This window comes from Ammodytes marinus (assembly GCF_949987685.1).
Source record: "Ammodytes marinus genome assembly, chromosome: 3".
Classification (NCBI taxonomy): domain Eukaryota; kingdom Metazoa; phylum Chordata; class Actinopteri; order Uranoscopiformes; family Ammodytidae; genus Ammodytes; species Ammodytes marinus.
Window position 1 is genome coordinate 7,962,480 of NC_137232.1, and position 22,675 is coordinate 7,985,154.

Sequence of the window (22,675 nt, forward strand, 5' to 3'; positions counted from 1 at the left end):
ACTTAAGTGCCGTATTGGATGGATGCTGTTTGCTGCCTCGCGAGGAGGAATTCCACCGCCGGACCTGCATTGCCCACCGGAGGACTATCCGTCTTCAACTCGCCTGCTGTCCTTTCACCGTGAGCTGAGCCGTTTCATCTTGCTTGCCATCGTTTCAACGTCGGACCAGTTGCCGAGAGGGGTTTTCTGTTTCATCTCGCCTGCCATCGTTTCACCGCCGGAGCACACTGCCAGCTTTTCATCTTGACCGCCATTGTTCCGATGTCATCCCAGCTCGTTGATTTCGGCCGAGCTGGTGGATATGTGAGTAAAGTTTCCGACACAGAGAGTGTCGCCGCAAAATAAAGGAATTATTCATCATATGTGCACCAACTTATGGGCCCCAACTAATTCAAACTCAAGCGCTTGGTATAGTTAGAGAACATTTAAAAAGGTTGAACTGGTCAACAAGATTGCACTTCTTTCAATGTGAGGTGTGTCATTATTCAAGTGTGTTAGCGTTGCCTATATTTCATGTTTAAAGGGTAACTGCATACAATTTATGTTTACTCTTTACCTTTAATGTGAAAAGGTTTAAAGGGCTCTTGCCTGTACATTTATTTGCATTTATTATTTTCTTTTAAAGGTTTTTATTAGTGCATTGGTACTAATTGAGTTTTTGTGAATGAACAGTTAAGTTGTATTGAAAAGAGAACTAATTACAGGAAATATTAGAAAACAAGCAAAGAACAAGAAAACAGCATTAGTAAATAAAGTCCGATTTGTTAAACATTCTACTTTATTGTCCTGAACATTTACTTTTATACATTTTCAGGGGAAATACCATTATAGCTCATAGAGTGTGAGTTAAGTAATTCCACAGTGGAGGCACTGCGCTATTATTTCTAAATCATTTATTTGTTACATATGCCTGTGAATAATATTGTCTACTGGTAACGGGAGATTTAGCCAATTCACCATTCAACTGCTAAGTACTCAGGATCCTGTTGATTAGAACATTTATATAGTAACCTTATTTAATCATATTATACTTCCAGCGCCAGGAAGGGGTTACAGTATAAACATAAACAAACATTCGCCAAGTGTTCGCTAGAGATTACCTATGTGCCTTTTAAGTATGTATATTTTAACCTGTCTACCTTTCTCCTACGTAGTGTAATTTAGTCTCCCCCTGGGAAGCAAATGTCCTTAAAATGTGATGATTTTAAGGAAAACGTCATCACTCTTTGCAACATACCCGCGTGTATTTTGCCACTAGTGACCCTCCACTGAGATCCTTGCCATTATTGAAATAAACCCTTTTGCTTCAACAACGTATCATTCTGCTTTTTTCTCACGACAGGCCCCATGAAGGCTTGGGCCGGCTCTGCATTTGCTAATTCATCAGCAAATGCATACAGATCATAGCCTGGCATCCCCAGACCTGCCACTAGGCGCTGGCAAATTAAATTTGCTGCGCGTGTTGGTCTGGACACGCTCCGTTGAAGCTTATCAAGAAAACCAGAAATCTGGCGGGCGCGCCAGAGCCCCTTATATGGTACTCTGGGGAGGACGTAACCGGATGACGACAGTGACGTGCATGCGACGTCGAAGCCGTGATAGTAAACATCAGACATGGCTGCGGATATGTTGTGTGAGTTTGAGACTGCTTTGGCCTCGACCCTTAACGATTTAGAAGACGGCACTCAAATCTTTCATTAGCAAGTAAGTGGAATGTTCTATTTTGCCGACCGACAACGGCAAACGTTTAATTTAACAGTTTAACAGCTGTTCGCTAAACGAAAGGGCCTTACGTCGCCTTGTGCATCGCTCTGATTGGTTGTAGTGCTATCCAACTGCGTGCAGTGGCATTTGAAATGCACGAGTAGGAGCCGCCCCTTGAGTTGGAAATTACTATTGATCGTCGCCAGACCCTCTATCGTTCAAGATATCAGGGTCTGGATTTCCAGGCTATACAGATCATCTTCTTTCGTATAAAAATGCCCTGACTGCTGGGACCGTCAGCTATTTGACTTTCAAAATAAGAGCTGAGCGCTTCCTGTTGCTCACTGTTAGTTGGGTCATTGCGTATTTCCTCCTCCAGGTCATCAGGGGAAATGTAGTTTGGCTCCGCCCCATGCCACTTTTTTCACCTTTTTTTTCGTGGGAATTTTCTAGTTAAACAAAAAATCTATTTATTTCTGCTACATCACCCAAAAGGATCAAACCCAAATACAGTCAAACTATACAAAATAAAACATGTTGTCTTTTTGTGCATCATGTCCACAGAAACAAAGAACAGATATGAAGAGTTATCTCCCTCCTTGTGGTGTAAATCACAAACATCACAGCTTTATTGTACTTGATTTTATTGAATAAACGTCTGATTGTAAAGATTAATACAAAGTCATTGATTACAAATCAAAGGATGAATACATTGCATGAACGAAATAATGAAACACAGTTTGCCCAAAGTTCTTTAGATAATCATATTATTAATAACTAAGAATTGATGAGTCATTTTTGACGTTATTATCTAATGCTTTTGGATCTGATCAGACAAACAACATGTTGTGCCAACTGTCAGGTACTTGTACTTCGCTTTAATGTAGAGTCAGTGATTCTGTAGAACACTTGTCCTAAAAATCACTTTTGTCAAAATCAGTGAATATTTCCTCATGCTCCACTACCTGACTGTACTGTGTGTGTGTGCGCTGAAAACAAATACAGTGTTAATACACAGCTTAGGCTCTGTAAACTGACATTTTGCTAGCTACTGTGGCCACTTTCCAGTTCACTTACTTTGACTCAAAGGGATTTTGAAGCATTTTCCAGAATCGCTGACTCCACCTTTTAGTGCTTATATTTCATACAAGCTTATATGTCGCATTTCTGATTTGAAAGCTGTATTTCGTAACTCACATACTCTGTGGGTATGTTATGCCCCTGTCTAGGGGAACCAGAGACACAACACAAATGCGACAAATACCCACTCCCCGATCCCCAAACCACCACGCACAGACTTCTAAAGTAGAATAGATACTAATTTATTTAAACTGATCAATAATAAACAAAAGCAACATAAATCTTCAGGGTGAGTTAACGGCAAAACAACCTATACTGAAACAAAATAACAAGTAAACCCTAACCTAAACAGTGAACAAAAACTAAGAGACAAACTCTGCAAAAGAAATGACAACTCACCCCTACACAATCAAATACAATAATTAACACATAGTAAACAATAGAAGTGGTTCGGGAATCTGCGAGCGAGTGCTGCCAATCATGCCCCCGGCTGAGTGAATCCGGCGGAGCCTTTGAATGCCCAGAGGCTGATTGTGAGCCAATCAGCTTCCGCCACTTACGGAGCCAATCACCCGCACCTGCACCTGTATAGAAAAGCTCATTCACACGCAGAGGTCTCACTCCCACACCACTCTCAGAAGAAAACAAAAGGAAAACAGCACAGAACAAAACAGAACGAAGAACATACGACCAGGGTCGTAACAGGGTAATGTGCACTTTTGGCGTGTTGTACATTTTGTTAAAAAGCTACAATATGTATATGTTGAACTTTTTTAGGAGCAATTTTTTTTATGTCAAATATCATTTTGTTTCTTCCTCCAACCAGAATATGAAAAACATCTTTCTCTGTGTCCTGTTGATATATTATGTTCAGCATCAATAAAGAATCATCAAATCACATCAAAACCTTGTGATACCACTTGGTAAAACCAGAACTGCATCATCAATTCTGGCTTAGATTAAAATAATCATATTTCAAAGATCATAGTAGGGGGATGCTCGTGCTGTGTTCTTCCACGTGTTAACAGCACCATCTTTAGTTTTCACACCTAGCATCCGTAAAGCCGGTTGACGAGGGCGATGTCTTTGTCGGTCATACTGGTGGCTGTTCCGAGTCTCATGTTCGGGTTGCTCTTAGCGATGATGGTTGGACTCCCATTTTTGGAGAAGGCACGGCTGGAGGAGGACACACATTAACCTGTTTACAGACCTATACCTTGTCGGTTTGCGTCTGTATATTTATCCTATACAACGATCTTTCAATCAAATCAAAAAACCTCAACTTCTAAAGCGCTTACATCAACTAAACTTTCCATTATCCTTACTAGCACTATTCTGAAGGTTATAACAGAAGGATTTGTTCATATGTTGTTCATTGTCTGATTTATTAGATAATTTTGTTTTAAAAAAAAATGCTGAGAATAATTTCTTAACATTGTAGACATGGTATATTTGTATTTATAAAATGAAAAAAGGCTGTATCGAAAATATGTTCTGAAAACACTAGGTTGAAACATTTATTTATAGGTTTTAACTCTGGCTTTATCCAACTTCTAGTGGTTTGGTTTTCAAAGAGATGAAAATTCAAATTCATTTGTTAGATATTGACAAGTTTGCATATTCAAATATCTCTGAAAAGATGTTGATACAAAAATTAATAGTTTTACATGTCAATAATCAACTGGCAAAGTTTCATGATGATATCTATAAGTTGTTCTATCCTATTCACCTGCAGTGTAAATAGGCGTTACGCAACAGTTAGTTTAACCTGAAGTCTTATTGTTAGCTCTTGTTTGATCTCTGTTGAAATGAATACAACACTGTACAGAAGAACAGCGTAATACATGATGATATATACTGTAACTTGACTGTACACTCACCTGCTGTAATGCATGATAGAGTCAAAGTCGTAGTCAGTTCCCAAGTTGTTAGTTTCGGCCTTCCGGAAGTTACGTTCCCGTCCTGCAAAGGAAGAGAGATCAGTCCTGGGTTAGTCTCGCACATCCAGACCTAACCACAGCTAGCAGTGAGTTCTCATTTCTGCTATAAAGGGAAAAAGTGTCCGGCATGTTTTGGATTTCTTTGAAACAATCACAATGGTCTTGACCCAGGAAGGAGAAATGGTGGCCTTGCAGACTAGTCTGGTGTGAACTTGTGAAGAGGTTGGCAGTAAAATGGCTAAATCCCCACCGAAAACGCCACACAAGACTATTAAAGATATGTCACCTATGTGATGTTAGCTTTAGGGGTGTGAATGTTTACAAAAATGTACATGTTTAACCCTTAAAAAATGGATGTGGACTGCAATTGATTGGTTCATGTAGTCGTCAATCTAGCCTCCAGTCGGACCGGACCCTCCCCACTTTCCGACCGTTAGTGGAAGGCAGCCCCCTGATTGGTTCTAGTCATTGACTTCAACATGGATCAATGATTAAGCTTGTGAGATATGGTTGGTCTCACGACGCTAGATTGACAACTAAATGAACCAATCAGCAGTTGCCTTCCACTATAAGGGACAGGAACTTGGGCCCCTATTGGCCAGGTCATTTCCTGACCTACTCATCCCTACCAATATTGGAGAATGTCCAGATTAATCAGTTGGAGAGAAACGAATGGGAAGCTAATGAGATCAGACTGGTATCTCCAGGTTAAAGCCCACTGAGACAAATGTATTTGTGATTTTGGGCTATACAAATAAAACTGATTTGATTTGAACAGCAATAGCCTTCATATTCTATTGTTGGTTAATCTGGTTAAGACCAAGGATATCTTCTTTCAATTGCCCAGGGTCTGAAAAAGGAAATGAAATGAAGGTGTGTGTGTGTGTGTGTGCTGCTGACCTGACTTTATGTTGTTGTAGAGGATGGTGACATAATTGTCTCTGTCGGAGCGTTTTTGCTCGTGGTGGAAGCCCAAAGCGTGGAAAACTTCATGCTGGATCGTGTCCATGCCCAAACAACCTCTTTTCTGCAGGGAGATGTCCTGTCTGCCACCCTGACGACCCAGGTACGACCAACAGCTAACACACACACACACACACACACACACACACACACACAAAAGGACTTAATTCACCAACTGTAGAATTATTTTCCTATGCATCTTATCTAGGTGTCTGTAGGTTCTGAGTTTTCTTATCTAGGATTTGTTATTAGCTAAACACTGTTTCTACAAACACTCAGGAGCTCTCTGAAGAACATTTGAGAGCTGACAAGTGTGTGCAAAATAATAAATTAGTTCCTTTCTTTTGATTGTACAGATATTACATTGTAGGATTTAAGTTAAGCAGTGGTTAAGCAAGTTTCAAGCACTGGTCAATTTGAGATTCTTGTCTATTTTGCTTCCATAACATATCTTCTTTCATACTACAATAAATCAAAGGTCCAAAATGTAAATGTAGGTGTTTATTTGACTAAACTTTGTCTGTCTGCGTCTTTAACGGTCATCATCTCAACATTTGTTTTTTGTCAATACTCTGAAGGGTTTCTTTCATACACTCAACAAAAATATAAACGCAACACTTTTGTTTTTGCTCCCATTTTTCATGAGATGGACTTAAAGATCTAAAATTCATTCCAGATACACAATATTACCATTTCTCTCAAACATAGTTCACAAATCTGTCTAAATGTGTGATAGTGAGCACTTCTGCTTTGCTGAGATAATCCATCCCACCTCACAGGTGTGCCACATCAAGATGCTGATCTGACATCATGATTAGTGCACAGGTGTGCCTTAGACTGTCCACAATAAAAGGCCACTCTGAAATGTGCATTTTTTTGCTTTATTAGGGGTCTGGGGACTCAGAACCAGTAAGTATCTGGTGTGACCACCATTTGCCTCATGCAGTGCAACACATCTTCTTCGCATAGAGTTTATCAGTTGTTGACTGTCTGATTTAGGAGAAATGTTCTTCTTAAAAACATGCTGAAAATGCATTTTTTAAAACCTGTTACCCTACCTGCAGTGTCTTTTAAATTGCAGTAATATTGTGTGTGTGTTCATACCCAGTGCTTGGGATGAAGTTGATGTAATCCCGATGATTCCTGTGCCACAGAAAGCGAATGCAGGTGGGTCTGTAGAAGCTTACCAGTCCCTGAATGATCCTGGTGCGCTCCTGACTGCCTGCAGAAAAATCTCAGTCTCAGTTGGTGAACACAGGAATGTGTAAGTTTAAACATAGGCTAGATTCAATATTCTGAAGAGGATATATTTGTCCCCCTAAAAAGAATTATGAAAGAGAACCCCCTTCTTCCCAAAGAGGTACGGATAACAGTTCAGGGGGTGGAAAGTTGGAAACATTTCCTTCTGACCTGAAACTACATATAGGGGAGAGTGGCCTAAGTTGTGCAACTTTTCACTCAAAGTGACTTTAAAGTAAGGCCTTGACAGTAAAGTCTCCAACTCAAATATGTACATATATTTCAGGGTGTTGTGCATCCCTGGCAATAAAAACTTTGGATCTGGAATAAACTGTTAAAGAAATATAGCTTTCGGAAAAAAAGTTGTCTTGATGCACAACTTGCCCCCGGTGTGGTGTAAGTTGTGCGGTTGGAGAGAATACCATGGGGTGAATTGTGCCATTGATATATATCTCATAAACTGTAATGCAAGACAAATCCATTAGACAATCACTTATTTAAGGTGTATTTAAAGTAAATAAAGTAAATAGTTGACAAAGATTGAAGGACAATTTTCTTAAACAAGGCCTAGCAGATCTAATGGTTTTACCTGCAAAGCTCACAATGACAAAGTCACCATCATCATCTTTCTGGCCATCTGAACTCTCATCAGTGGTGTCGTTAAGTGGAATTGAGATGTCACTCTCTTCTGAGCTACTGTAGACAATCACTTTCTTTTGGTGACCAGCGTATACAGCCATGCCACTGGCACAACTCTCAGAAATGTACTTTGCACTAGTTGCTCCGTGCTTGTGGAACCAACTGCCACCTGACAAATGTGATTCCCCTACATTTCTGCCTTTAAATCAAGGCTCAAAACCCATCTGTACACCCTGGTGTTTCCTCCCCATTAACTATCTTACCTCTGCACTACTATCTGTGTTTATGTGGATGTATGGGCTTTACGTCTTTTATTTTGGTTATTGTTATTTTACCTTCATTGTTTACCTACTGAATGCACTATGTACAGCACTTTGGACAGTGCAAACTGTCATAAATGTGCTTTTATAAATACATTTTACTTACTTACTTACTTACTTACTTATAACTCACCCAGGCCCTTTGGCACAAATCACCCCAATCCCAGAAATTTGGATAATAAGCATGATGCAGCAATTTAGGGCTGACATCGTGCTAACTCTATAGACTCAAAATGTAGCATACCAAAGCACTAAAACATGTGTCAAATGTTTTCAAACTTGTCTATAATTGTTCAGACACAATAATCAAAAAACCTTGATCATGGAAATTTTACTTTGAAAGGCAAAACACAGTTTTTTGAGCTTAAATGTGCTTATATCTTATTCCTTGTGTCTCCCTTCTTTACAGGATGAGTCAAATGGATGGCTCTTCTTAAATATGTGGTCACATTTCCAATTTCTCCCACGGTTTTCTAGAAACAAGGGGTGGCACAACTTCCAAAATGCACAACTTAGGCCACTCTCCCCTACTGTATTTCCCAACAATTTCACACACCCCTAAAGTGGACCGTACCATCTTAACCTTCCACTCAGTGGCCTTTGACAAGTCACTGGGGCAGACAACACAGGAAGGTTATCTGGTATAAGCAAGGCAACCTCGCTAGCAGGACTCACTCCAAGCTGATGAAAATATTATGGATGTTCAGCAGATGCTTTTGGATGAAGCAGAAGTGACAGAAGGGATGCTGTCAACACTGACTTTGTTTGCATGTGCAGCTTACTCACCAAAGTGTATCTACATAAAGACTGAGAGCCTTACTGCATTAGATTCCATTATACTTCACTGGGGACCTGAATGTTATCTTTTTCTTTACAGAAATAAAGACATTTCCAACAGAAATTTATGCAGAAAAGGCACAAAAGTATGTACAAAAATATATCAGAATGTAGGAAATTAAGTGTTTGACGTTAAAAATGTTCTGCTTAATGTGGCCCCAAATTTATTTGAAACAACCTATGCCCATGGCTATAAAGCATTATTGGTAGGATTCACCCCCTTCAACTTATAATTGTATTTATATCATCTCTTTTTCCTATGTGACTGGAACCAAACAAAGCTGGTCCTTATAGAGTTAGTATTTCTTACTGTAGTCGGCAGAGATGCTGACTGGAACATAGACATAGCGACCGGACTTGGGCCACTTGCAGCCTGCGGCCGTGCAGGTGTGAGCGTTCCTTCTACGATTTGGCATGATGTCGCCGTCCACCAGTCTGGCTCCTACACAACAAAAGATTAACACACTTCCATTTCCTAGTCAAAGCAGGAACACTGTAAAAATAAAGAATGTAGGAAGACTCAACATTTCAAGGTAACTGTCTGCTCTATATCTTTGAGTTTTGAGGGTCAAAACTTAAACTTTTAAAGCAATAGTGCGTAACTTTTTCATATTAATGTTACTTGCATATAAGCCACAATTCGTTGATACAAAGTTGATCAAGCCTATGAGCTCCACAAAACTCTCTGTATTTCTCAATAAGCATTTTTAGGTATAAAATCCATACGCGATCACCGAAGGCTTACCTCATCTGGATGCCCCGATACAGTGTTGTTGTTATAATTTAGATTACCTCATGGGGGAAAACGTTTCAAGTTTTAAGATCTACAAACTGAGAATTCTAAAAAGTAAAAGTTAAGCAAACTTATTTATTTTAGCCTCAAAGTTTTTCAGACAGTTTTAACACTGTTTAATTCAGCATCAACATTTTGACTGACTTTGTTTTGTTTTCTGTAACCTATGGCAGATAATATGTTGGAACTATAAGTTTTGTTTGAAACTATTAGTTTGTATACGTTTTTATATAAAAAATATATTTTTATTATATATGGATGATAAGTTTTCAAAAAAATAGATCATTAGTTGGCTGTAGGCAGTTTTCCTCCAAACGTAAGCGTTTTAGACTCAGCCTCAAAACTTAAAAATCTAGTGAAGACAGCTACCCTGCACATTTGAGTTTTCTTTACTTTGTTACTTCTATATTAAATCTAGAGTGACATGTTTGACGCCATGATACTGTAAATGATGCCTTCATTATTTCTTAATTATGTATTTGGTACAACAATACATTAGTAAATTGACTTAACAATGAACTGATCATGTTTCCTTACCTGTGCCTTCGTTAGCTTCGGCGATTGCATCAGAGACGTCTGAAAGCAAAAAGAGAAAACATCGTAAACCAGGAGTCGTTCACCTCAAGTTTGATTAGAAACGGAATGAAAATATTCAACTCACCTCTTTTGACGACATTATCAGCTGCACTCTGTAACACAAAGGCATTTTTTTTAAAGATCATATGCTATTTAATTGATAACAGGAATTATCCCAATATTAGCTTTTTCAATATTTTGAACCAATACTCTCAAATTCTACCACTTCATCTACTTTCCATAATCCGTCTTAACACTATTCTGATAGTTAATACAGAGGGATTGGTCCATATGTGGTTCATTGACGAAAACAGATTTTAAGACCTTTTTAAAAAACTGTATCTAAAATCTGTTATGTTGAAATGTTGGACACTAATATGTCTGTAATCAAAGTTTCATGATGATATCTACATATGTAATTCTATAATATTATAAATGTTTTCTGTAATTTAACATAAAAAAGGGAAAATTTCATATATTTGAGATTCATTGTCCAACATGAAAAATGGAAAGTGTTCATTTAATTTTGATGATAACACCTTAAAACGCCTGGAAATCCAAAATTCAGCACCTTTTAAATAAGATAATAATACATAAAAATTATCATTCTAATGTTTTGAGATACTGGATTACTGATTTCCATGAATCTTCCATGATATTCAAAATGTTTTAGATGCACTTGTGTAAGTAAAAAAAAAAGACCCTATTACCTGCAGTGTCTTAGCTGAAAGGCTCAAAAAATAAATTGAATAATCTCAGAAATATTCTTACCGCCAATGTGAGGAAGACGATGATGATGAAGACTGGAGTCATGGTCTTGATGGTAAGGAGTTTACTTGTACTTGATGCTGGAGGCAGCAGCTCTTATATACAGGAGATCACAGGGTGTGACTCAACCTAATGCTAGTAAAGTTGTCACTCAAACACTTCTACAGTAAAAAAGAGGCTGGCACTGATTCACTTCCCATATAACCTGCTAGACAAGGTGCGAAGATGTTTTCCCCTTTGGACACTGAAGGTCATTGTTCTTGTTCACACACACTGATGGAGGGGAAAAGAGCTTGACATTAACACAAAGAAAACAAAATAATTTAGTTTTTTTTTCTATCTGACTCATAAATGTCATCTTCTTAAAGAAACAAGCTGGTACTTTCAATAATATCCTTGTGGGTGACAATAGATCATCAGATGAAAAACGTATCAAAGCAACCGTGAACTGCTAAAACTATCATTCTTAAGTTTGAAGAGAAAAACTGTAACTAATTACATTTAGTTGAGATAACTTATCATTCATATATAATGTACTAACTTCAACTTTAGAGTTCTAAAAACTAAGAATTTAAAACATTGACCGTGAGTTCACTTCAAAAGCTTTGGAGTCTGGTCTCGTTTTTTATGAGATGCGAGCGAATCTCATAGGCACCCCAGGTGTGGAAAGTTGTTTGAAACATATACTAACATTGTAAATGTTGCTGAGGTTTAAATGTGCTCCTGGTATGAACAACTAAATTACATTTCCTGCGCGTTTCTTCCATCCTCAGTGTGGCCCTATAGCGTCTAAAACTAGGCCTGTCAAGCGATTAAAAAAATTAATCTAATTAATTACAGGCTCTGTGATTAATTAATCTAAATTAATCGCATACTTTTATGACACTTTTATACCTGTTTATAAACAGCTGTATAGCCTGCAACAGTTTGTTTCCTCTCTCTCTCTCGCTCTCCGTCTCTCCTAACTTCTGTCTCCACAACAGACAGGCAGCGCTGCACTGCCACATATGCCTATGCCGATTCATTCATCATCGTCGTACTCATAGGCAAAAAATATTGACACACACACAAACACACACATGGGGCGGGTGTCCGTTTACGCGGGAGACGAGACAGCTAGCAAACAATATTGAGACACACGGAGGAAGATTGAGAGATACTTTTGAACCTACATTGCTGCACCCACTAAATCAATAATGCACAGACACTGCGGAGAATAAAGTAAAATGTCTTCCTACCTTCATGCTTATTTTCCCGAAGCATCCCATAAACCGTCCATAGAGCCCTCGGCCCCGCCCTTTCCCCTGCTTCTCTCTTTACTTTTCTCCCTTTCACCCGTGCGGGCTGTGTATGCAAGCTACAGGTGCAGCTCGGTGCAGCTGCGCACCACTTTTGCACCGGGTCAAAGGGCATTATAGAATTGCAATTAATCTGCGTTAATTTTTTTAATCGTGTTAATTTTTCTGTGATTAATTAATCGAAATTAACGCGTTAATTTGACAGCCCTAGTAAAGACTCATAAATCTAGGGCAGACAGATGCTTTGAAATTTGGAGCAAATTTAAAGTTTTGAGCAGTGCCGGCCCGAGACATAAGCAAACTAAGCGGTTGCTTAGGCACCCTGACCGCCGGGGGGGTTGTGTGTTTGATATTAACCTCATATTATGCAAATTTAAGTTATCATACAAAAAAGGACTACAATGTTTTGGTCTAGATAATTAATAGCCTAATAATTTAATCAGTTCATCTGGGAGGTAATCCGAGGTTAACTGATCACGTCAAGTTCACATCCATGCACATTGTTTATTGAGTTTATTTAAAAACAATTGGAAATGGGACTACCCTCAGTTGTCCATGCACTGTGTATAGTCTATAGCCTATTTCAGCCTCGTCTGTGAAAAAAAAGATATAGTAGCTGGACAACAGAGTTCTTCTGCTTCGTTCCTCTCACTGCATTTAAATGCATTCATTACATTACAGAGAAATGTGTCCCGTAAAAGAAAAACAGCTCCAAGCCCAACCCAGAGGACCCTCCATATTTTATTTTAAATTAATATTTTATGGAAAATCCATGTGTCTTTCTTCAATAACTTCTAATTCATCCGACCCAGTGTCTCCAAATATTTATTCACACAAAATTCCTTAGATTTGGCCTCTTAATTTTCCTCTCAAAGTGCACCAGATTCATGCATTTCACTTTAAAAAGCGAAAAAAAAATCCCAGGGGGGGCATACCCCCGGACCCCCCTAGGAAGGCCTGGATCTTGGCTATTTACTAGCATTTATCTATTATTTTATATGTACACTACTTCACCAAGCTGCACATTTGAGGCACTAAGCAGAAAAACAATGGGTGTGTGAATGTCATTTAGCAAAGGTCAGAAATGTGGGCTGACTATCATTGGAGAGGGCCCCCTGATCATATTCCGCTTGGGGCCCCATGAAAGCTTGGGCCGGCTCTGGTTTCGAGTCCAATTGCTAGAAAAGCAGGCAGAAAGACTGGCAGACAGACAGACAGACAGACTACAGTAGTGACTCACTCGTTGAATGGGAGCAGATGACTTTTATTGATGGTCTGGATTCCGGCCCTGCGTAGATCTGGACGAGCGTCTCTGATGAAGTGTTCCAGCGTCGCCCGGTAACAGTGTGACCGTAGCAACAGGGTCCCGTCACGCAGCCGCTCCATGTAATCCTCCATAGCGTGACATGCCCCCTCTCGCGCCTTTAAATCAAAACACTTTGTTTATATAGCGCTTTCTATACAATCAACATCTTCCCTGCGTTCCAGTCCCCATGCTATCTACTAGTTCGTATGGTAGAAAAAAGATTTAGGATGTCCCGATTCTTGTGGCCAGATTTAGTATGGTTAGAAAGACCCAGATGTCTACTACATCCGGGCGAGATTTTTAGGGTGAATCTCAATTCAGGGGTTGCAGCCTAAGAAGGCTGCATTTGAAGACAGATTGCGTCATAGCGGCGCGCAAAGGCTTGTTCCATTTGGAAGGCTCCTTCATATGCGGCCGAGAAATGCAGCCTTCGTTTCACGGTTTTGAAGGGTCCAACAGATGTATCCTTCGCGGCCCAACATATCCCAAGATTCATTGCGGTTTTTTTCAGAGATGGCATAAAATAAAATAAAAAATAACAAAACAGCAATGTGTTGCTCCATCTTCTTAGCTTTATCTTCCTTTCTTTTTTTTCTTGTCTTTTCTTTTATTTCTTCTGTACTTTTTTTTGTCTGGTAGGCAACTTCTTTTTAGTTTTTCCTCCGTTGACAAGGCTGTTTCCGTTGGCAGCAATCAGGGTTGCTAGGCAGCACCATAGATAGTAAATAATATGGATGTAGCATCCGGGCTGACCTCAGTTATTCACACAGCATCCAATAATCCTGGTTTGTGCGCGTCGCCATTTTGTGAGGGGGAGGGAGATAGCTGACGTATACCTCCGAGGTAAAGTGAGGGACAACGGGTGGAGAGTTGTCACTCAAGAGATCGCGGCAATACATTTTAACCTCCAAAAGAATAAAAACTAGCGTGGGCCAAAAAAATTCACCCCCCTCAGTGTTGTCATGGAGATATGACCTAAACATACAGACTAAAATGGTTTCGTGGCCCAGGCTGTAAATAGGTTTAATAATGCTGTGAAAACGGCATGTTTAACATTGGAGTCAATGAGAGATGGCTGTCTTCTGCTCCCAGCCCCCAGTGGCACTTCCTGGTTACTACAGTTGTGGTCACTTCCTTATTGGATGCTGGTAGAAATCGCTGAGGTTGGGGCTTGGGCAGCACAGGAGCGGCGAGTCGTCACGCAAGGTAACGGCTTGTTACGCAAACCGGAAATGCTCATAAATGGAGACCTGCGGAGACCGTCTCGTTTAACAACGCTCGTTCGGCCTTCGAATCGGCCTTCACAGGCTATAGCCATCATAGACCGCGTAGACCGCATGCTGTCTCTGGAATGGGATATAGCTCAATTGTTGGCAGCATCCTATTGCCATCCATTGCAAACCTGAAGTGACGTCACATCGACGGAGCCTCCATATGAAAACAAACAGGAATCCGACGGATATAAAAGCAAGAGGCAAGATCCAGGCGCAATGTTATGATGAAATAAATAAGTACAAGTATGTCCCAATAGTACTGCATCCTAACTAGATTATTTGTATGGTCAGATGTACAGTAGTATGTAGAATAGGAAAAAGAAAGAGTATGCGATTCGGAACACAGGGTCTATTTATATTGCACTTTTCATACAAGCAAATGTAACACGAAGGGCTGTTACTAATGTGTTCCCTCCTTACACACTCAACATGTATATACACTAAAGATTAACTTCAACTTTGGAGTTCTAAAAACTAGGAATGTAAAACTTTTACCCTGAGTTCACTTGAAAACCTTTGGAGTCTGGTCTATTTATTCTTCATGAGCGAATCTCATAGACGCCCCATGTGTGGACATACGTGCAGTTGATAGAAACACATAATAACATTGTAAATGCATGAGGTTGAAATGTGCTCCTGGTATGAATATTCAAATGACATTTGCTGCGTGGCTCTCCTGTGTCTAGTGTGGCCCTCTAGCATCAAAACTCATAAATCTAGTGCAGACAGATACTTTGAAATTTTGAGTTGGATTAATCGAATAATATTTCATCTGTGCGTGTAGGCCTTCATACATCTACTTTTTTAGAAACTCGAACTGTTGTTCTGTGTGCTTACATTGGTAAAGTCCCTAGTAAACACGAAACGGTGCAAACGCGGAAATATTCCCGCGGTTGCACTATATCATGTACATGAAAACAGCAAACGCAAGTTTTTGAGATCTACTCCCAGGGAGAACTTTTTGGAAAACACAACGGTTTTGGTTTCTTGTAAACACCGAAACTATTCTCCCTGATAACGCTAACATCACGGCTCCACTTCACATATGCATAGTCTATAACATTTGCTGTCAAAATACCCACACGCGAGTTATAAAGTTAGAAGACAACATAACATGCACGGTGTCTCCGCGGCACCATCACTGTGATCAGCAGAGAGTGTCGTGCAGGGCTCAAATATAACACTCGCCAATTTAGTCTATAGTCTATTAGTAAGTTATTGATACCATGCACCCGCCACTTAGCCTGGCATTCCCAGACCTGCCACTAGGCACTGGCAAATTAAATTTGCTGCGCGTGTTGGTCTGGACACGCTCCGTTGAAGCTTTATCAAGAAGACCAGAAATCTGGCTATGGTTTCAATTGGTTCTATCTAATATGGGCGCGCCAGAGCCCTTTATATGGTACTCTGGGGAGGACGTAACCGGATGACGACAGTGACGTGCATGCGACGTCGAAGCCGTGATAGTAAACATCAAAGATGGCTGCGGATATGTTGTGTGAGTTTGAGACTGCTTTGGCCTCGACCCTTAACGATTTGGAAGACGGCACTCAAATCCAGTGGCGTGGCGTGGGGATTTTTTTTGAGGAAGCCAAGTGAGACAACACCTTTAATCTACATGTGTATTGGAAGGTGGGGGACAGAAAAGAGTAGGCTACGTCGCAGCTTGTATTTAATGTAACTACAAGAGCTATTATAGCGCCTGGTCACTTTACCAGGACTTACACACGCCTGTAATCTGTCCGACACCGCTCGTTCGCTCTCTCTCTCTCTCTCACTCACTCACTCATTCACACACTTCCTTATCGTCTTATTAAATTATAAATTTTATTGTAAATGCACCCCCACCCCGACCGGAATGCACAACTAGCCGCTTAATGCCCAATGCAGATTCGAATTCATTCACAATATAATTAGTGGACGTTTTAGGCTATTTTAAGTTTCACGTTCACATGAGACACGACTCACACAATCAGTTGTAGGTGCTTGACATACACACATACTTTCTATAGGCTACATCCTTTTCGTTTAAGAAATAGGCCAAATGTTAATTACAACACTATACTTAAGACAACCCAGAACAACTTCAGTGGATATACAGTAGGCCTACCAATGCAACTTAATTCAGGCAATCAAGGCACAATTATCAATAAAATAACACAAAACATAACACACATAGTTACACAGACAGTAAAGGGAACAGTTAACCCGCGCCGGGAGAAGGTGTGTATTTTACTCACTATTTGTAGAGGAAGGCTGAAGTTTGCCGCTACCAGCTAGCCACTCGGTGCGGACATAGTTATCCTCACGGAAAGTGCGATAAACTTTCTTTCTCTCCACACGCATTGGCCTACCGTCAGATTTGATTTTTAATGGCTTCTCAATTGGCAGTTTGGTAAAATAATTTGTTACTAAATACTCAAAATCTCCACCCTCCATAACTGTTCTTGCTAATATGATAACAATGCAAACATGCTAATCTCCCGCTATTGTTATTGTTGTTAAATTTCAGTGACGTTGATAATGATGCTTTGATTTGATTGGTGTGAAGCCAAAGGCTGAGTGGCTTCCCTTGGCACCCTCCTGACCAATCACAGAGGGCAGTGTCATGGTAATAGCCTCACCTGATTGGTCAATTATTTTTCTTTTTTTTACCAAGGGAAGGCTTCCTCGCAGACATACAGTGTGCAGTGTCGTGTTTCGCCGCGTCTTCAGAATCTAAATGTAAAGGGCCGCTGTTTCGCGCATTGTGAAATGCTCACCGAGAGGAGAGAAATGGGGAAGAAATGACAGGAGCACAGCACCAAAGATTACCGAAACTGTTAATATAAATGTTTTTATTGGATGACAACTACAGCCTAAAAAACAGGGAAGCCTGGCTTCCCTGGGCCTCCGGGAGAAAACGCCACTGCTCAAATCTTTCATTAGCAAGTAAGTGGAATGTTCTGTTTTGCCGACCGACAACGGCAAACGTTTAATTGAACAGTTTAACAGCTGTTCGCTAAACGAAAGGGGCTTACGTCACCTTGTGCATCGCTCTGATTGGTTGTAGTGCTATCCAACTGCGTGCAGTGGCATTTGAAATGCACGAGTAGGAGCCGCCCCTTGAGTTGGAAATTACTATTGATCGTGGCCAGACCCTCTATCGTTCAAGATATCAGGGTCTGGATTTCCAGGCTACCCGCCACTTTGTCTGGGGAAAGATTTGTGCTCTGCCGGTTTTTCTAGCAAAATAAACGTGTGTAGCTTCTATATGCCAGGGACACGGCTCTCTCTACATTAAAAACTCTATCCATAGTTCGCAGCGGTTAAGTTACTGTTCAACAAAAGGAGCATTAAAGGTCACATATTATGCTAAATGCACTTTTTAAATGTGTTCTAACATATCCATGGGTCCACGGTGTGCCTAGAGACTGCCAAAATATTTAAAAAAAATAACAATCTCTCCTTTTCTCACTCTCCCCCTTTCTGAAACCCCCACCCCTCCCCCCCAATATACTCCAGTCAGAGTTCTCGTCGGCACAGCCACATCCCCATATTTTCTTTATATGTCCATGCTTCCCCCCCAGAAACGTCCACCGTGCAGTAGTCTATGATAACCCCACCCCCCATTTCTTATTGGTCCACGGCCCGAGATCCGATGGAAAATTTTCCGAGCGACAGCCATGTTGTTTTCCCCGCTAAGCGACAAGATGCCCTTAGTACAGCCTGAATGTTACATACACCAACACAGAATGCTTTTGCTCATACTCCACTAATTTATCATAACCACAGCAGTCTATTAATGCCTCGTTTTTAATAACACAACGGATAGGAAGCTACCTGTGCTTTTTTTTTAAACGGTGAAACTAAAATAATAGTTTTTATTGGTAGTTTTGCCTGACTGGTGTATAGCTATTAGCTTTGGGACAAGCAACCAGCTTTTGCTCATAACACGCTGTTTATATTCCCCACAGCAGTCTAAAAATGACTCGTTTTTAACATGACAAAGGATGGGAAGATATTCCTGTAGAAATCACACTTTGAAGCTACTGTTTTCACTGGTTTAAATCGTCTGAGTCTTATTTTTAGCGTTAGCGCCCATGTAGCTTCGGTTGTAGCACCAAGTTTTGCTCCTAATACACTAACTTAGCTTTCCCCTTGTAGTCTAATAATGCCTCGTTTTTAATAACACAACGGATAGGAAGCTACCTGTGCTTTTTTTTAAACGGTGAAACTAAAATAATATTTTTTATTGGTAGTTTTGCCTGACTGGTGTATAGCTATTAGCTTTGGGACAAGCAACCAGCTTTTGCTCATAACACGCTGTTTATATTCCCCACAGCAGTCTGAAAATGACTCGTTTTTAACATGACAAAGGATGGGAAGATGTTCCAGAAATCACACTTTGAAGCTACTGTTTTCACTGGTTTAAATCGTCTGAGTCTTATTTTTAGCGTTAGCGCCCATGTAGCTTCGGTTGTAGCACCAAGTTTTGCTCCTAATACACTAACTTAGCTTTCCCCTTGCAGTCTAATAATGACTCGTTTTTAACATGACAAAGGATGGGAAGATATTCATGTAGAAATCAAACTTTGAAGCTACTGTTTTCACTGGTTTTAATCATGTCAGGTCATGTCAAATTGTTAAAAGAATGGCTTAGCTCCGGGTAAACACTGTGTTTGCAGTCACACAGTGTCTCTCTAGTATCGCGAGAGCACGGCAGAGACGGTGGGAGAGCCCCATGGACATATAAAGAAAGCCCGGCAGAGAGGTGGGAGGGGCCAGCCAGATCGCACAAATATAGGTCATCCTGAGACCAGAGGACAATCAGGGTATAGAGGCTTGCTACAATAAATGATCTGAACGGGTTTTTCAGCAAACATCTAAAAAAATAAGTATTAGGGACTACTTGGACCATATAAAATTGACAGCAAAGTGCATAATATGTGAGCTTTAAGGCTACGGCTTCACAGTAAAAGCATGTCACTGGCTAAACATTAATAGCATTTCACTGGACAAACGTGAGTTGACTTTTATTTTGAAGTACGCCTAACAGGAAAGTAGCCGCTCACAAAGCCCCTTCACTACCAGCATGTCTTCTGTTTTCACGAGTTCAATGCGGTGAAATAAGAGGACAGAGAGCTTGTCATTTACAATACTTGTAACCCCAAGCTTACACCAACCGCTTTATGAACGTTAGTGGCATTAATTTTCGGTTACAGTAAGGTTTTATGCATCAAATTGTACCGGAAAAGCTATCTACTACTACCTTGTACCGCCAACTGCTGGCCTGGCATGCTTACTACAGCGATTTCGTCCCGTTCCCTCTGAAAACATGTGTACGAGTGAAGATGTCAGATAAATTGTGTCTGAACAGGTTTTTTTTTTAAACAAAAACGGGAAAAACCTAAGTTAAAGGCCTACTTCACCGGTTTGAATATGAAGGTGTATTGAATTCTGAGATCCTATGTAGTATAAATGTGCGAAAAAAATTGAAATCGGTTCATCCTAGCCTGAGAAAAGGCAGAAAGAGTGTTTTTTTTTAACCCTATATTTCTCTTTCTCGTGACATCACAGAAAGAGAAATATAGAGTTAAAAAAAACTTACTTTGTAAATATTACTGTGATGTCTTTTACTGTGACATCACAGTAATATTTACAAAGAAGTGGAAGTGCCTCAATCTTGTACTTAAGTACAGTACTGGAGTATATGTTGTTAGTTACATTAATCCGCTGCTTACAAGTCATGTTTTTAATGTAGGACTTTTTGATCTACCACATCATTTGTACAGTTTATTATTTGAACTCATTTTGTATTGTATAGTGTATTGTGATTGTTTATGTGCTACACTCTTTGTGTAGTTATATCGGTGTCTTGTAACCCTGTGTGGGATCTGGGCCACTTGTGTGGTATGACAAGAAAAAAACATCATTGTCATCATGCATTTTCATTTTGATAAAGAATGTGAATACTTCGTCCAGCATTGCTTAAGCTATACGCATAAGGGCGGATCACTGCACCGTGGTAACTTCCTGTTATAACCTTCTGAGACATGACCCCTCTGTAATCTTCACAAAGAACTGGTGTTCTGAGGGGAAAGCATTGCACATTTAATGAATTTTCTTCCTGGAACATTTAACCAGACATAATGATGTCTGACACAATAATGTGCATTGTTTGTTCTGTATGATTCAGAAAGAAAAGGATTGTGTCTTGCAACCCACGACATTCATGTTGCATCAAAGAGTAACTGTATCTTACACGGCAGGCAACAAATATTTCTTCTTTCATAATAGCATGAATCCAAAATGTACATTTATGTGTTTATTGGCATACACCTTGTCTGTTTGCATCTGTATATTTCTCCTGCATAACCATCTTTAATGGCCATTATCACATTATTTTTTTCAGTACATCTCATAAATTTCAACTTCCAGAGCACTTACACTAACTAAACTTTCCATAATTATTCCTAGGACTATTCTGAAGGTATTCACTGAACATATATTGTCTATATGTCTGATTTATGAGACAGTTTTGTTATTTAAAACATGCTGATGCTGACAAGACTAGTCCTGTACATATTATTTTTTGATTAATAAAATTAATAAAAACTTTGGACACTAATATGTTGTAAAAATGAAATAATGAATGTAATTAGTCTTCAAAAAAATCTTTATTTTTTATTTTTTTGCATTTCTTAGTTAACCCACTAGTGCAGGGGTGTCAAAACAGATTGATTGGCCCTTGGCACATTTTAAACATTTTGTGTAATATGGCCCTTTTAATTATTAAATAATTTAAATGCACTCATTATATTACAGAGAAATATGTCCCATAAAAGAAAAAGAGCACCAAGCCCATCCCAGAGGACCCTGCATAATATTTTATTTTAAATTAATATTATGGAAAATCCATGTGTCCTTCTCCAATAGCTTCTAATTCATCTGACTCAGCGTCTCCATTTTTTTCATACAAAATTCTTCAGCTTTAGCCTCTTAATTTCCCTCTCAAAGTGCACCAGATTCATGCATTTCACTTTTAAAACTTAAAAAAATCTCCCGGGGGGACATACCCCCGGACCCCCCTTGGAGGGGCAGGATCTCGGCTGGCTACTATTTTTTTATTACTATTTTTGCAAAGTGGCCCGGCCCTTTGTAGATTTTTCTGTATGTGGCCCTCAGTGAAAAAAGTTTGGACACCCCTGGTCTAGATAATTAATAGCCTAAAAATGTAATCAGTTCATCTGGGAGGTAATCCGAAATTATCTGATCATGTCACGTTCACATCCATGCACAGTGTGTATTGAGTTTATTTAAAAACAATTGGAAATGGGACTACCCTCAGTTGTCCATGCACTGTGTATAGTCTATAGCCTATTTCAGCCTCGTCTGTGAAAAAAAAGATATAGTAGCTGGACAACAGAGTTCTTCTGCTTCGTTCCTCTCACTGCATTTAAATGCATTCATTATATTACAGAGAAATATGTCCCGTAAAAGAAAAAGAGCTCCAAGGCCAACTCAGAGGACCCTCCATAATATTTTATTTTATAATAATATTTTTATGGAAAATCCATGTGTCTTTCTTCAATAGCTTCTAATTCATCTGACCCAGTGTCACCAAATATTTGTTCACACAAAATTTCTCAGATTTAAACTCTTAATTTTCCTCTCAAAGTGCACCAGATTCATGAATTTCACTTTCAAAAGGTAAAAAAAATCTCCCGGGGGGGCATACCCCCGGACCCCCCTAGGAGGGTTTGAATCTCGCCTGTCAAATATTTTCACACAGCTGGGTGTGCTAATGACATTTAACAAAGGTCTATAGTTTTGGCTGCGCTAACATTGGAGTGGGCCCCCACTCCAATGCCCCCTAATCATATTTCGCTTAGGGCCTGTGGGGGAAAACTAGCCCAGCCTGATTATACATCTGAATGGACACTGTTCTTGCAGACA

The 22,675-nt window shown here is 39.8% G+C and overlaps 1 protein-coding gene across 1 annotated transcript; it reads right to left on the bottom strand.

The window, feature by feature from the left end:
* Positions 1-3,833: 3,833 nt before the first annotated feature.
* On the bottom strand, positions 3,834-13,555 carry LOC307271292 (hatching enzyme 1.2-like; the record flags this gene model as incomplete). Its single annotated transcript, XM_080053701.1, has 9 exons — positions 3,834-3,960; positions 4,665-4,746; positions 5,625-5,770; positions 6,792-6,909; positions 9,033-9,164; positions 10,053-10,091; positions 10,177-10,204; positions 10,863-10,954; positions 13,420-13,555. The coding sequence occupies 9 exons, from the start codon at positions 13,553-13,555 to the stop codon at positions 3,834-3,836; spliced, it is 900 nt and encodes a 299-aa protein (XP_079909827.1).
* Positions 13,556-22,675: the final 9,120 nt, after the last annotated feature.